Source organism: Trachemys scripta, chromosome 19 (genome assembly GCF_013100865.1).
Source record: "Trachemys scripta elegans isolate TJP31775 chromosome 19, CAS_Tse_1.0, whole genome shotgun sequence".
NCBI lineage: Eukaryota > Metazoa > Chordata > Testudines > Emydidae > Trachemys > Trachemys scripta.
The window spans coordinates 4857364-4874020 of NC_048316.1; the positions used below are offsets into that span (position 1 = coordinate 4857364).

General features: G+C 50.5%; 1 protein-coding gene and 1 long non-coding RNA gene across 5 annotated transcripts in view; both read right to left on the bottom strand.

The window, feature by feature from the left end:
• TNFRSF14 (TNF receptor superfamily member 14) overlaps positions 1-1715 on the bottom strand; it is a 38226-nt gene extending 36511 nt beyond the window's left edge. The window contains exon 1 of the mRNA XM_034753117.1: positions 1381-1715. Within this exon, the coding sequence (XP_034609008.1) occupies positions 1381-1389 (9 nt within the window). The 5' untranslated portion in view covers positions 1390-1715. The remainder of the gene's footprint in view (positions 1-1380) is intronic.
• Positions 1716-3073: 1358 nt separating this feature from the next.
• The window catches only part of LOC117867809, a 21290-nt gene continuing 7706 nt past the window's right edge, over positions 3074-16657 (bottom strand). The window contains exons 1-3 of one of the 4 annotated variants that reach the window (XR_004643517.1): positions 12285-13352; positions 5952-6051; positions 3074-3720 (exon numbers count right to left, since the gene is read on the bottom strand). This is a non-coding gene — a long non-coding RNA (uncharacterized LOC117867809). Of the gene's footprint in view, positions 3721-4083; positions 4640-5951; positions 6052-12284; positions 13353-16657 lie in introns of those variants that run through there. The other 3 variants (XR_004643516.1, XR_004643518.1, XR_004643515.1) reach the window with 3 other exon arrangements.

Below are 16657 nucleotides of genomic sequence, written 5' to 3' on the forward strand. Positions count from 1 at the left end.
CAGAAACAAATGCAAATTTCAAAGTGGTCATTTTAACGTGTTGATGGTGTCACTGTTTATCCCCATATCTGTGGTAACAGCACCACTTGACAGCTCCACATCATACCTCATCTTAAAGTAGACATACAAAGCTTTCACATGATGTATGAAGTGTATTTGTATAGAGAGACTGCATTAAGATGACCAAATTGGTGGTGTCTGCTGTTAGCCTATTAGCCCCCTACATCGTCATTTCCTCACTACCACTCTCCACATTCTGGGTCAAACTCTGCTCTCGTTTAAACCTGGAATAGTTCTACTGACATTAGTCTGGCAAGAATCCAGCCTTTACAGCCTTGGAACATGATCCTCCATCCCTGACTCATGGAAGTGCTCAGCTCAGTGTGGGTCTAATCATGTGCATCACAGTGATGGGGTTGGATTAATAGACTCTGGCCTTTGACATTTCAGCTAAAGCCGCTTTCTGTTATGATTTTTCTAACTCCAGAAGCCTGGGGGATACCCTGTTAGCTACTTGGAAATCATTTTCCTTTTTCTTCCAGTATATTCTCTTTCCCTTTTATCCATGGTGCGTTTTGCTGAGTACTCGGAATACAGTTGAAATTAGCACCAGTTTCAGTTTACGCTGTGACACCCAAAATGGAAGGACTGAAATATGATTGGCCATAGAAAGCCCCAAACTGAGACCCAGCAGCACAGCTTCCGAGTGGGCCAAGCGTTATTCCTTGTGCTGGCCTGTCCCTCTGGTCCATACAACTGTGGAAACCCTGGGAGGAAAATGGCAGATACAAAACAACAAACTATGGGGCTAGAGCAGCAGCGGATTCAGTACAATGCACCACAATGAGCTACTGTCCATTTAGAATCCTCAAACATTTCCCCATTCAAAGGGCAACTTTGGGGGTAGGATTGTTTGTTTTTTTAAAATCAGTGTCCGTTAATAAAAAGTCAATCCACTTAGACCCACCAAGCGCCAGGCTGAGTATCAGCTGATGAGAACAAACCAAAAATCTCCCTGCGGTATTTTTTTCCTACTAAATTAAGGAGGAAAAGTTATATTTTAAATATTCATTTTTGTTGTTCTTTGCTGTTTCCACCAGATGGAGCCCAACAGCTTCTAAAATGCAGAAAGATTTTCTTGAACAAGGAATAAACCACCTCAAACTCCGCACCGTGTAGTTTGCGTTAGTAAAACGGATATATGTAAAATATTCGGCTTCCTGGGATCTTCTTATTAGTCACAATAGATTCCCACAATCCCTTCCCCACCGCCACCGCCACATATTCACCCCCAAACCTCCCAGTCTCTCTGCTGGGTTTGCTGGGCAGGGCCGATCTGTTGGCTCCATTTTATTTCATGAACTTTTGTGATCCACTTACCCAGAGCATGGTCCTGAGAACAGACCGCAGTGTGTCTGCTTCTGCCCCCGGCTGGGCATTGAGTCTCTGCCCGCTACAGCTCAGCGCGGCCTCCAGGTCCCGATCAGTGACAAGCTGTGGGCCTTAGCGAGCCTGGTGCCCCGCCCTGTCCTGGGGTGTCCGCCCCATGGATCCCCCGCGCCCTTCTCCGGGACCTCCCAGCCCGCTAGCAGGACACAAGCCCAAAGTCCTGGTCCGGTTCAGGTTCTAATCCAGGCCCAACGGCCCCGCAACAGCAGCCAAGAGACCAGCTCGGAACCTACACCAGCTCGACATTCACTGAAAGTGAAAGTGAAATTTGCAAGCAGGCAGGGACTTTCCTAGTAGGCTGGTCTTTAGGGTTATATTGTTACAGGGAGAGAGACACTTAAGGTAAATCCAGGGTATAGTGGGCATATAGTGTTGACCCTGGAGGGGTCACATAGAGGTAAAAACTACCTGTGCCATGGCTACAATGGGATTTTAAAGCCAGATAATTCTCTCCATATAAAAACATACCTGTTTTTCCCCAGTGAAGACACAGCTCTGTCGTGTTATAACCCTCTCTTATTCTGGGTGTCTCTGCCCCAGGTCAGCGTGGCAAACGCTAGAGCCAGGTCTAGCTGAGAGATTCCTGCCGGTCTAGCTATGTCGGTCAGGGTGTGGGGTGATCTCTGACCAGCAAAGCCCCCAGTACAGATGCAGGTATAGAGGCAGAACAGCATTTGCCAGTACAGCTTGTTTTCCGGGGGTGGGATTGGGAATAAGCGCACAGGTAAAATCACAGTGTTGCCAGTAGAAGTTGTCTCCCCATCAGGAGTGCTGTGCCGGTATATCTACACCGCTAAAGCACTCCTAGCCACAGGCTACATCTACACTGCAAAAACCAACGCCGTGGCAGGGGGTGCTGGCAGGGTGTTGGGGTCAGAGTGCTGCTGACCCAAAGCTGAACAGCCACAAGACACCCAGAATTACAAGGCAGATGTTGACTGAACCCCTTGCTGGCCTGCGTGAACCCCAAAGCATCTCAGCAGCAATCAGCATGTTCTTCTAAATTTCTTGCGGGGGAGGGGAAGGAGGGTTGGTTAAATGGAAAGAAAAGGGAGGGGGGTGAGGGAGACAGGGCAGGTAGGAGAAGAGAAGAGGAGCAGGTGTGGAGCAGGGAAGACTTAGGTTGTAATGTAGACAGAATTTGTGTTGCTCAGGGATGTGAATAAACCACCCCCCTGAGCGACATAAGTTACACTGACATAAGCACTCGTGTGCACAGCACTATGTCGGCGGGACATGTAGCTTCTGCCGCTCGCGGAGGTGGTTTTATTATGCCAACGGGAGAACGTTGGGAGAACTGGGACAAGCCTGAAAATGCCACACTCAGGGCAGACAGCAAGAAATAGGACAGACAATCCCCAAGCCGGCGGTTATTTCTATAATTAGATTCACCAAGCCAGTGACACAAATAGCTTCTGCAGTACCACTCTGGTTAACCAGAAGCCAAATACAGTCCCCCTTAGACCTTCCAGCCCTTGGCTCCCAGCCAGATAAACAGGTCTAATACGGAGAAAACCTAATTCATTATATGTGAGGTTTTTACTAATCCCAGAGGATCAGACATATACCCCTCAGGTCAATACAAAACTTAGATTTTACCCAAATATCACACTGTCAGTCAATCCTTAGTAAACTATTGAAAGATTTATTAATAAAAGAAAAGAATAGAGTTACAAATGGTTAAGGAACTATATACCCACAAGTGATTGCAAAGTCCTTCTATCAGGACTTTCCAGCAGAGATGGAATAAACTGCTGGTTTGCAAAAGAATCTCTGGAATCACCGAAAGAGATTGGGGGTCATCAATCCTTCTTCAGAGCTTCCTTGTTAGAAATCCAGTCCCGAGAAATGAAGCAGGAAACGAAGACAAAATGGAGATGACTCAGGGGTCTTTTATATCCTCTGCCACGTGCTTGGAATTGTACCGTCACAAACAAAGCCCAGAGCCCGTTTGTGGAAAGTTACTGACCCAAGCTGGAGTCCAGAGTCGCATATCACATGTCCTTACACAGTTTGCTGACTCACCGGGGGTGACCACTGGCCCTTTCCTGTCTGAAGCATCCTCAGGAAGAACTATCTGGAGGGGATGAGTTTCTTCAATGGCCCGTTGTGAGGGCTGAGTGTCCTTGATGGGCCATCCACCCGTAGCTGTGTAGCCTTGATGTAAATTCTATCGTGGGGGGGGGGGGTTGTCACCCAGGAACACAACACGTGTGTAAGATCCAAGTACACAGCCAATATTCATAACTTCAGATACAAAGTGATACATGCCTATAAACAGATAATCATACTTAGCAAATCAGAACTTTTCCACTTATCAGAGGGGTAGCCATGTTAGTCTGTATCCACAAAAACAACGAGGAGTCCAGTATCACCTTAAAGACTAACAGATTTATTTGGGCATAAGCTTTCGTAGATGAAAACCCACTTCTTCAGATGCATGGAGTGAAATTTACAGAACAGGCATTATTATACTGATACATGAAGAGAGGAGAGTTACCTTACAAGTGGAGAACCAGTGAGGACCAGGCCAATTCAGTCAGGGTGGACATGGTCCACTCCCAATAACTGATGAGGAGGTGTCAATGCCAAGAGAGGGAAAATTGCTTTTGTCGTGAGCCAGCCACTCCCAGTCTCTGTTCAAGCCCAAATTGATGGTGTTAAGTTTGCAAATGAATTGTAGCTCTGCAGTTTCTCTTTGAAGTTTGTTTTTGAAGTTTTTGAAGCAACTTTTCCACTGACACCTTACATGATACAAACTGTATAAGATCTATGGAAATTGTGACAGTGGTAACAGTGATATAAATGGTCACCGTTCTTATACACAGCATCACATCGGCATAGAACATCTTCACCAGACGCACTGCAGCGCATTGGTACAGCTGCAGTGCTGTACGTGTAGACGTGGCCTGAGAGGGAACAGATGAAGTCCAGTCAGAACTGTATTAAGCTCTTTGTGGGTTGTTTGCGTCTCTGTCAGCATGCCCAAGGAGCAGCCTGCAACACTCTTGTTTTTAGTGATTTTAGTCAGTTTCACTCTCAGGTTGTTCCTGCTTTGATGTTCGTGGTTACAAAAAGTGTAGGTGAATTTTTATTGGGATTAAAAATAAATTGTAGAAACATTTCACTCCTCCTTGAACACTCAGGGGAACGAAAGATCTCGTTGTGTACTAACAACTTTCTGATGCATCTTAAAAATAACAGAAAATCATGAAAATATTTTTCTTGCGCTTAGCACTGAGGCTGAATTTGAGTAGACACCATTAATTGAAGTGCAAGTCTGTGTGGACAGCAGAGATTATTCCCAGGTGGCGTCCACTTTCTCTTGGGTATTGCCCTCCTGACTTGGTTTTATAACATGGTACTTTTCTCTAAGGATCTCAAAGCACTTTTTCAAAATTTAGTTTTCACAAGCAGACCCCTGTAAGGTACTGAAGGCAGTTCTCTTCCTTGTACAGGGAGATGGAAACTGGAGACACAACACGATGAAATAACTTGTCCAAAAGTCACTCAGGAAGGGGCAGCACCAAGAAGAGAACCCAATAGTCCTGATTCATAGTTCTCTGCTCTACCCACAATGTAACCTTGTCACATGCTGTCAGTGCTACTAGTGACATGTGAACTGAGGGTCTGGCTACACTACTGTGGTTACAGCAGCTCAGCTACCGTGCTAGTGTGTAGCTGCATCCTACATCGACAGAAGGGGGGTTTCCATCAGTATCATTAACCATCTCTCTGAGAGGTGGCATCTAGGTCAATGGTAGAATTATTCCATTGACCTTGCTGCATCTACAGTGGGGGGTTAGATCAACTTAACTATGTCACACAGCACAACATTTTTACAGATGTGAGCGATGACGTTAGACATGGGTGAAAGTAACTTACAGGACTTACCGGTACTGCCGGAGTCCTGAGGGGGTGTGACCTTGTCCGGAAGAGGCGGTGCCTCAACCGGAAGAGGCGGGGCCTCTCAAGATTTAAAGGCTCTAGGGCACCGGCTGAGGCTGTGAGCCCCCGGGCCTTTAAATCAACCCGGGGCTCCCAGCTGCAGAGGTGGCTGGGAGCCCCCGGAGCTCAGGGGCAAAATAAAGGGACCGGGGCTCTGGCCGCCGCGGAGCTCCGGGCCCTTTAAATCCCCACCACAGCTCCGGCTGCCGGAGCTGCGGGCGGGATTCAAAGGGCTCTGGGCTCCCCGCTGCAGCGGGAGCTCCGAGCCCTTTAAATCCCGGCCCCAGCTGGCCGCCAGAGCTGCGGGCAGCATTTAAAGGGTTCTGGGCTCCCCGCCACAGCGGGGAGCCCAGAGCCCTTTAAATCCCCGCCACGGAAGCCGGTGCAGTCCGGCACGGCGTACTGGCTCTTGCCGGTGTGCTGTACCTGACCATACCGGCTTACTTTCACCTCTGACGTTAGATCCATCTAATTTTCAGATGCAGACAGGCCTAATGCAAAATTGGAACAAGCAGTAAGAAACCGTGTGCGAAGGTAAAATATACCCCACCAACCTGCTATGAAGCAAATCGTTCTACTGTAAGTAACTGCTGGTATCTTTTTCATGTTACGTTATAAGCGAGGAAAAGAAAACAGGAATAGTGTAGGGTGCATCTGAAAGTGTTAAAAGGTGAAAAAAGCAAATTTAGCCTGTGCTTTCAGTTACACTGGGAAGTAAAATACAAAATGCCCCTGCTCTGACATAACTGTTGTATTAAATGGGCAGATATAAGGTCAGATTCTCTGCTGGTATAAATCAGCTTAGTTCCACAGAAGTGAATGGTGCTCATCAGTTTGCACTAGCAGAACATCTGCGCCATAAAGTCTGAACTGGTGTATGTGCAGGGCCGGCTCCAGCTTTTTTGCCGCCCCAAGCGGCGACGCAGAAAAAAAAAAAAAAAAGATAAAGCCGATCGGTGGCACTTCAGCAGCAGCTCAATCGCGCCGCTTCATTCTTCTGCAGCAATTTGGCAGCGGGTCCTTTGCTCCCTCTCTTCCTCTTCGGCGGCAGCTCAAAGAGGAAGAGAGGGACTGAGGGACCTGCTGCCGAAGACACGGATGCGCCGCCCCTTTCCATTGGCCGCCCCAAGCACCTGCTTCCTTCGCTGGTGCCTGGAGCCGGACCTATGTATGTGACTTGTTCCCTCATGAGCAGCTGATCTCCCACCCACGGTTACAAGCAACAAGAGCTTCCTTGTCATTTTTGATAGCTGCAGAGAGATTCATTTCCTTTTTTGCTGCGCTTGTCACACTGGACATGTGAGCAGGGCCATGTGAGCATTTGTTAGGGTACTTTCCTAGTTTTCCACAACTGGGGCAGATGGAGTCATTCACACAAGGCACCCCTGTTAGCATCAAATACTCTGAGGGGTTTTTTTCCCCAGGACTCCACCCACAACTGGACAAATCTTTAATGCTGCTTCACCTCCTTATTTTGTGTCCCTGTTCCAGCTAGCTGGCTGCAGACTCTCTCTATGCTATCCCTATATATCCCCCCGTGAAGATTATCTCTGGTAGGAGCAGACACATTCGAATAGGGGGAATTATGCAGTGGATGACGTTCATCTTTCCTGAAACACAGAGGGGCTGATTCTCCTTGGCCTTGTGACTTTTGCAGTCACTGGTGTGGATGCTACACAAGGCCCAGGGCAACAAGTCACTGGCCCATAGACCACATCACTGATTATTATTTATTATCTGTGTTGTGGGATCACCTAGGAGTGTCAGTCATGGACCAGGGCACATTTTTGCTGGGCACTGCACACGCACAGAACCAAAAGATGGTTCCCATCCCAAAGAATCTACAATCTAGGCCAGGGGTGGGCAAACTTTTTGGCCCAAGGGCCACATCTGGGCATAGAAATTATATGGCGGGCCATGAATGCTCACAAAATTGGGACTGGGGTGCAGGAGGGGGTGAGGGCTGTGGTTGGGGGTGCGGGCTCCGGGGTGGGGCCAGAAATGAGGAGTTCAGGGTGCAGGAAGGGGCTCCAGGCTGGGGTGCAAGGCGGGGGTGAGGGCTCCAGCTGGGGATGAGGAGTTTGGGGTGTAGGAGGGTGCTCCAGGCTGGGACCGAGGGGTTCAGAAGACAGAAGGGGGATCAGGGCTGGGGCAGGGGTTGGGTGAGGGCTCCGGCTGGGGGTGTAGGCTCTGGGGTGGGGCTGGGGATGAGAGGTTTGGGGTGCAAGAGGGTGCTCCAGTCTGGCATCAAAGGGTTTGGAGGGTGGGAGGGGGAATCAGGGCTAGAGCAGGGGGTTGGGGCACGGGGGGAGGCTCAGGGATACAGGCTCCAGGCGGCGCTTACCTCAAGTGGCTCCTGGAAGCAACAGCATATCCCTTCTCCGGCTCCTATGCAAAGATGTGGCAAGGTGGCTCTGCACGCTGCCCCATCCGCAGGCACCACCCTTGCAGCTCCCTTTGGCCGCAGTTCCCGGCGAATGAGAGCTTCGGGGGCGGCGCTTGGGGCGGGGGCAGCATGCAGAGTGGAGTCCCCTGGCTGCCCCACGTGTAGGAGCCGGAGGAGGGCCATTTCGCTGCTTCTGGGAGCCGCATGGACAGCCCCCGACCCTGCTCCCCAGCTGGAGCGCCAGAGGGGGGGGCATGCTGCTGCTTCCGGGAGCCATGTGGAGTGGCCCCCGACCCTGCTCTCCGGCTGGAGCACCGGAGCAGGGCAAGCCTCAGACCCCACTCCCCATTGGGAGCTCGTGGGCCGGATTAAAACAGCCGGCGGGCGGTAGATTGCCCACCCCTAATCTAGGCAGAAGACAAGAGACAACAGATCGAGACAGATGGACAAATGGAGGCGCAAAAGGAAACACTGAGACAATATTGGTCAGCATGATGGGCTGTGGTCTCACCACACCAGCCGCCTAACCACTGTCAAGATTTTTGTAGGCGCCATGGTGAAGGGGAATTTTGAGACGGGATTTGAAGATGGATAGTGAGGTAACTTTATGGGTGTTTATGGGGAGCTCCTCCCAGGCATGTGGGCTGCACATCGCCTAACAAGCGGGTGTCGTCCTGTCCTCCATTACCTCTCTTCACCAGCGTGTCCCCCAAAGAACCAGAGGTGAAGAAAATGGAGAGCAGGATAAAACCTGCATCAGCCTACTGCCCCCAAGCCACAACAGATGTGTCTGTCATTGTAGCTGGGCGCTTTATAAATGACTACAGATTTTCATTCCCTCCCTCCCTATCTGAACAAAAATCTTTTTTCCCACATCTACTTTATCAACAGATTTTGATAGCATTTGAAATGGAGTCAGTTTTTTCTTTTTTAGAGGCCCCTCATATTGCGAGGCTCTAAACTGTAGCTTAGTTACTTATGCCTTAATCCAGCCCTGCCCCCAAAGGACTAGAAGTGAAGAAAATGGAGAGCACCATTGGAAAAACAACAGAGCAGGGTAAAACCTGCAACAACCTACTACTAAAGCAGGATGGAGAACCTAGGACCCCCAAGCCACAACTGGTGTGTCTGTCATCCTACAGATTTTCACTCACTCACTCACTAATTCTTACAGTGTCCCCAGGAAGTGACTCAACATCATGATCCTCATCTTACAGAGAGGGAAACTGAGGCATGGAGAGACAAAGTGATTTGCCCAAGGTCAGTGTGTGAGCTGGAAACAGAGCTCTGGAGTTCCAGGTTCCCACTGTCTTGGCTGACTCCTTACACCATATGCTCAGCGCACAGAGGTCCCTGATCACAAGCATGGTTACACTGGGGCTTTATTAACTATCCTGCCATTGCCTTGACTCACACCTTCGCCGTGACTTTCGTACTCTACGTAGCTTTCCTCCCCCCCACTCCAAATCAACTGCCGGTCGTGCACAGAGGAAGTTTTCTATTGCTAAATCTTGCTCTGCCCGACTCCCCCCTTTTTCCTGTCTGAGATCGGCTGCCCAGAGGCATTGTTCTTTACTGGCCTTGTACTGCAAAAATACAAACCTCCCTTACTGGACAGTGAGGTAACAGAACCTGTGGACAGGGAGTAGTAATCTGAGACAGGTTAGCTGAGGCAGGCTTGCCTTCATTTATTTATTGCTGTGTTGAATCAAAATTGCAGATAAGGCAGCTCCTCAGTGGCTGAAGATCTGCTCTTCTAGCTAGGTACAAACACAGCTTTACCCTACGCTCCCCCATTCTACTAGCTCCTGCCATACAAGCACCTTATTGAGGTGATAGACTCCGAGGGTGCAAGGGAATCTGTGTCAACCGACAGAACCTGCCAATCAAGCTACAGTTTAGCAGAGCTGGTGGTCTGGGTTGGAGGTTGGCAAGAAAGAACCTAGGAATTCTTTGGTAAAACCCTTCTTGCCCAGAATGCTGTAATCTCAGAGTGCCACAGAGAGGTTTATACTTCTCTTTATGTTCTTTAAACGCAGATAAACAACCCATCAAGCTGGGAGTGTCAGGTAATTTGTGGATTCTTTTCAGTGCTCAGACTCCAAAGTCCAGCCATTGCTGTTTGTTTAATATCTAGTTACAAGGTAAGTAACTGACAGCCCTGAGGAAAGGGATGGTTCAAGGAGTGAATTTTGTGTCCTTCCTTACTCAGGGCATGTCCACATTTGCCATTTAAAGTGGAAAAAGTCCCTTTTTTGCGCAAAAAACGTGGGAGCGTCTACACTTGCCAATGAAACCATCTCCACGAGAGGCATAGTACAGCTCTTACTGGTGATGCTTTTGCGGTGATGTGCAAGTGAAGACATGTTCTTCCTGTTTACAGAGCTTTTAGCCTCCCCGGGATATCCCCCAGTGCCTAGGTGATCACTCTGGCCAGCAGCTCTGCTGCTCTGATGCCAGGTAAACAGACATCCACTCCTCCCCCTGTAAAGCCCTGGGAACTTAGAAACTCCCCTTCCTGTTTTCTTGGCAAGTGCTCACTTCTCATCCGGCCAGGTGACACTGCCTGCTCCACGGAGCAAAGGATCCCCTGCCTGGAGCAATGCTGAGCTACTGGACCTGATCAGTGTTTGGGGAGAGGAGGCTGTGCAGGCACCCAGGATGCCCCACGATCACCCCCCACCCCTTCCCACAAGGCCTATTATCAAATTGGAGAGAGCAGCACTGTGGGACAACTGCCCTCAGTGCGCTGCTCTTATGGGAATGGAAGTGCTGCAAATGTAAACTCTCTCTGACGCCTGTGGAAGTGAGTGACTACACAAACCGGCGCTTTTCTTTCTCCAGTTCCCTATCATCCGTGAAACTGACAGCGCAAAAACTCTGCAAGTGTAGACACAGACTGAAGTGGATTCTGATCACTAAGGCTGTCAGAATCAGTGGGCTATGAGTGAAAACACCCTTTATGTTTAAAGGGGAAGTTGAGGCTCATGAATGTCTCCATCATTTTCAGTTTTCTTTTCAGGATGAGAGAACTGGGGGGTTTCAAGTAACTGTGGGTGGGGATTATGGGTCATTAAATGTGAATCAATTCCGGGCAGAGCATTGATATAGGTTGTTTCTTGGTAGTGTAGCTGCCTCAGCTTTCCACCCATCACTGCCTCCCTTTTGTGCAGTGAACCTGTGAGGTGTGAGCCAGGGGAATAAGCGCCACACTGCTACAAATAAAAGCTGCCAGCTCAGGTGTGCTTGTACAGACAGAGCAGACCCACGCTTGTGTAGCCCTGTCCCTGGACAGATTTCAGCTTGCATTGATCTGCCAAGGCTAGGCAGCCAGAGATGCGATCACATTGCATGCTGATGTTATCCTGTTGCCAAGGGGATTCACAGCTAGAATCCCCTTTGCTTGTGGCCAGCACTGATCACTAATTTAGGTTGTTTTCAGACAGGAAACCCACCACTGTTTTCTCCCATGGGGGGCTATCAGTGGCCCTTGGGAAGGCAAGAGGACTGTCTGGTTAAAGTGCACCCCATGCTGAGGCTAGGTGGGATGTGCAGACTGAGCAGCAGTGTCTGGATAATGGGGTGGGTTCCTCTTTGTCCTCCATGGCAACCAAGCTGCAAATGATGCCAGCTTTCATGCCACTGTTCATCTCCGTGGCACTCCATCTGATCACTAACCTGATCTCTGCCTTACAGTAGAGCAGTCTCAGGGTTGCTGTAAGTTACTCCGGCTTCCAGCTGCAGGGTTTGAATGGCGCTATAGACATGCCCTCAGAGTGGATTAGACAGGGCAGGGCTGTCAGGCCACAGAGGAAGGAGTCAGTTACATTGCTACATTCTGAGAACTGCCGATGAGCTGATAAGATTCAACAGATTGGCCAGTTTAGTGCTTAGTCAGCAGCTAAGTTAGCCAGCAAACAGCCAGGAACCTGTGAAGAACTGGAGCGTGCTGCCTGCCACCGGAGAACGGAGCCTGAATGACTCATAGACTCATAGACTCATAGACTTTAAGGTCAGAAGGGACCATTATGATCATCTGGTCTGACCCCCTGCATGCTGCAGGCCATAAAACCGTCAGGACACTCCAGCTCTTTCTATGTTCCTGGAAAGGGACCAGCCTGCCTCGTGCGATGGCCTGAAAAGTGCACTCAGAATGGATAGATTCGTTGTGACAAAAACCCAACTTTCACTAGAGGTTTTAACAGCTGTGAATAAATCAGCCTTGAATTTGCAATCCCCAGAGGACAGCAGCCAGTTCTGAGACAAAACCCAGACGGCGGAGAGCACGAGGGTGTAGGAACTTACAAATATCCTCCTGACACCTCCTGACCACAGGCACCCACAGAGCCAGTGAACCTTGGCTGGGGGGAAATTTGTCACTGGGATTATTCTGCAGTGTGTCTAATTGGTGAGGTGTGAGCCTATTGGAATCCGAGGGAATGGCGGGTGGGCTAAATGGGAATGGATACATCTAGGAACAAAGGACGTAGGCAATACTTACACAGTGGGGGCCTCTCTCCTGGAAAGCCGTGACTTGGAGAGAGATTTGGGGGTCGTGGTGGATAATCAGCTGAACATGAGCTCCTAGTACAATACTGTGGTCAGAAGAGATAATGCGATCCTTGGATGTATAAACAGGGGAATCTGGAATAGGAGTAGAGAGGTTATTTTACCTCTGTATCTGGCACTGGTGTGACTGCTGCTGGAATAGTGTGTCCAGTTGTGGTGCCCACAATTCAGGGATGTTGGTAACCTGGAGAAGGTTAAGAGAAGGGCCACGAGAATGATGAAAGGATTAGAAAACAAGCCTAATAGTGATTGAGCTCCTTTAGTCTATCTATTCAGCTTAACAGAAAGGAGGTTCAGTGGTAACTTGCCTACAGTCTATACGTACCTGCCCGGGGAACAAAATATTTAATAATGGGCTCGTCAACCTAGCAGAGAAAGGTATAACATGAGCCACTGGCTGGAAGATGAAGCTCAGGGCCGTCCTTAGGATTTATGGGGCCCTACGCAGTATTATTAAACTGGTGACCCTATGCTCCACTGAATGGTTCCCAGCCGGCGCCGCTGACCCCAGCCATTGCTGACACACCCCGAGCTTTGTACGCAGCAGATACTGCGGCAGTGGCTCAAGGCCGGCTTTGCGCTGTCACATGGGGGCTGCATCTTGCCAGAGCCCACAGCCCTCCTGCAACCCCTAACCATTCCTGTTTCACCAGGAGCATATTGACAGGAAGTACCAAGCAGTAATAACAACAACAATAATACAAGTGTGTGTGTGTGTGCGTGACAGAGTGTGTGTGTGTATGTGTGTGAGAGAGCGAGCCAGTGCATGTGAGAGAGACAGAGAGAGCGCCAGTGTGTGTGTGTGTGACTGTGTGACAGAGTGTGTGTTGGGGAGTGTGAGACTCTGTGTGTGTGTGACAATCTGTATTGGGGAACTGTGACTCGTGAGAGGCAGAGTGTATGTGGGTGTGAGAGACAGTGTGTGGGTGCGTGTTAGGGAAATGTGAGAGACAGTGAGCGCACTGTCACTTTAAGTCCCCCTTCCTCTATTCCCCCCCCCCGCCCCACTGACTCACGTGGAAGTTTCGCTCCTCCTGTCCTGACCCGGGCTTGGCCCCACCGGAGACCGAGCGGCGCAGGAAGGCGGGGTCCAGGGAGGGACTCCGCTCCGGGCGGCGGTGGGTCAGGCCGCCGCACTGCCAGTTACCGGTCGCGCCGCTCTGGGCTCCCCAGGGCAGCAGAGCCGGACACTGGAGTTCTCAGCTGGCTGGCTGAGGAGGGAGGGAGGGAGGGGGCAGGGTTGGGGGCGGGGAGAAACCTGCCGGCCCAGCGTGGGGGCGGGGCCGGAGAAGAGAAGATTCCAGCCGCGGTCAGCGAGAGGAATGGTGCCCCAAATTTTCGGGTGCCCTATGCAGCCGCATATGCTGCGTATGTCTAAGGACTGCCCTGCTGAAGCTAGACAAAGTCAGACTGGAAAAAAACGGTGTAAATTGTTAACAATGAGAGTAATTAGCCATTGGAACAATTTATCGAGGGTCATGGTGGATTCTCCATCACTGGCCATTTTTAACTCAAAATTGGATGTTGTTCTAAAAGATCGGTGCAAGGAATTAGTTTGGGAAGTTCTCTGGCTTGTTATACAAGAGGACAGACTAGATGCTCAGAACGGTCCCTTCTCTGGCCATGGCATCCATGAATCTAGGTTCTTCTATCCCCAGCTGTGCCACAGATAGTGTGTGACCTTGCCCAAGTCACCTAATCTCTCTGTGCCGTCTGTAAAGCGGGGATGAGAATACTCTCTCTCTCTCTCTCTCACTCTGGCAATTGGATCATGTTCTCTTACATTTTGTCTGTCTTTTCTATTTAGGCCTTGTCTACACTGCCACTTTACAGCGCTGCCACTTTCTCGCTCAGCGGTGTGAAAAAACACACCCGAGTGCTGCAAGTTTCAGTGCTGTAAAGTAGCAGTGTAGACAGTGCTCCAGCGCTGGGAGCCCGGCTCCCAACTCTGGTAGCTACTCCCCTCCTGGGGCTGGTTTTTTTACAGCGCTGGGAGAGCTCTATCCCAGCACTGGTTCCACGACTACACAGCGCTTTAACATTGCTAGTGAAGACATGCCCTTAGACTAGCTCTTTGTCAGGGACAGCCTCTTAGTATGTGTTTGTACAGTGCCTAGCACAGCAGGCTCCTGATCTCAGTGGGGCTTTCGGGGCTACTGCAATATAAACAATACAAGGGAAGTAACCTCAAAAGGTCTGAATAAAGAGCTACATTTCCAGAGGTCGGACTCTCACTGCTAACTCTTACCCCAGAAGAGAATTGGTGTTTGGAGATGGTTTTCTAAACAGGGGGGGAGGGATAGCTCAGTGGTTTGAGCACTGGTCTGCTAAACCCAGGGTTGTGAGTTCAGCCCTTGAGGGGGCCACTTAAGAATCTCAGGCAAAATTAGTACTTGGTCCTGCTAGTGAACGCAGGGGGCTGGACTCAATGACCTTTCAAGGTCCCTTCCAGTTCTAGGAGATAGGATATCTCCATTAATTTAATTTGAGTGATTTAAGTTGGTCTCCTAAGCCTGATTTCCCCATAGACACAATATTATGCTCTGAAACTGCGTACAGGCTGCAAAAGGTGCTCATATGTGCACCGTGGGTTTGCATTACTTCAAAAGTCCATGCCGACCCCTCATATGCACAGGAAACTTGCATACTTCACAGGGAGTGCAAAACACGCTGCACACACTACAACAAAGTCCAATGTTGTACTTGTGGCTTCCTTGGTTGGTGGCTTTGAGACCGTGTTCTTCAGGAGCACTGCAAGAAGGCGCTTCAGTGCAATGGATAAATGCAAACCAAAGACAAAGTTGCAATCCAGATTTGCGCCTGAGCCCGTCTCAAAACCAGATAACGAAAGGTGAACGTTTTATCTAGTGTACAGCTTGAGGCATGCGAGCTGAAACCCTGTGCACGCACCCATCACCCACACAGACTCAGATAACTGGGTAGGCATCCATGTGTCAGTGTCAGACACAGCCCAAAGCAATGTAACAAGCAAGGACCGGGTAACAATGCCCCTGTCAAACGCCTACAGCAGTGCCCTGTTGATTCTTGCTCAGCAGCAGATTGTGCCTTTGCAATGTGCCGTGAAGGGCAGCATGGAGCTACCCCACCCCAGGAGCAGAGTAGAGCAGAGAACAAACTGTGTCTCAAACACCCACTTCCTCCCTTGTGCTGGGAGGAAGGAGAAAATCACTTCACTCCTTTTCTTGGACCTATTCCCCATCCAGCCAACTATTCTAGCTAGCAAATGGGGAGGGTGCAGCCCGAACTCCTACTCCCTCCCCTCTCCCCATCCACCAGCTTGCAGCACTCTATCAGGTGAGTAGCCCCTGCTCTCCCCACCTCGGCCAGATCATGATTGGGGAGGGGAGGAAGAGTGGCTGACAAAGGATGTTGCCGTCTGGCCCACTGCGAGAACGTAGAACTTTTTTTAGAATTTCTTAGTATTAATGAAGCCACCCACATGCTCCTGTCATTCTGACTGTGCTAATAATGGCCCTGACATTGCCACCCTCTGCGGCCTTGGGCAACTCCCTTAGCCAGTCCTCCTCAGTCTCCCCATCGGGGATGGTGATTATCACAGGAGAGACATTTGCATTGGTTGTAGCAAAGGCTGGGGACATCTGGAAATGGGCAGCCTGTGCAGATTTCAGCATCTCTGCTCTGCCCACTATAACCCCTGATTCCTAACGCCAGTTGTGCCCAGGGAATAGCACCCAGAGGAGGCACAAAAAAAGGAAACATCTCCACCATTTTGCTCCCCCCACCACCTTCTTCTGGGGTTTATTATGCTGTGTGTTAACGTAGCGCCTTGTAGCCTAGTCATGGCCCAGCCCCCAACCCCGTGCTAGGTGCTGTACAGACACAGAACACACAGATGGTCCCTGCCCCACGGAGCTGCCACTGGACACGTCAGTTGAGCCCCAACCCATGGAGATGGACAGAAAGATGGTGCAGGCCAAGGACGCCATGAGACAATCAGAGGCGGCTCTAGCCTAGGGTTACCATACGTCCGGATTTTCCCGGACATGTCCGGCTTTTTGGGGCTCAAATCCCCGTCCGGGGGGAAATCCCAAAAAGCCGGACATGTCCGGGAAAATAGGGAGGGCTTGGCAGTGCTCGGCTGGGGCCTCTGGGGCTGGGGTCGGCGCTGCGGGGCCGTGCCGGGGCCGGCCGTGCTCGGCTGGAGCCGGGAGTGCGGGGGCGGGGCCGATGCAGTGCCGGGCCGGGATCGCGGGGCAAGGGGCACGGTGCCGGGCCGGGAGCCGGAGTCGCGGTGCCGGGCCGGGGTCCAGGAGCCGGGCGCGC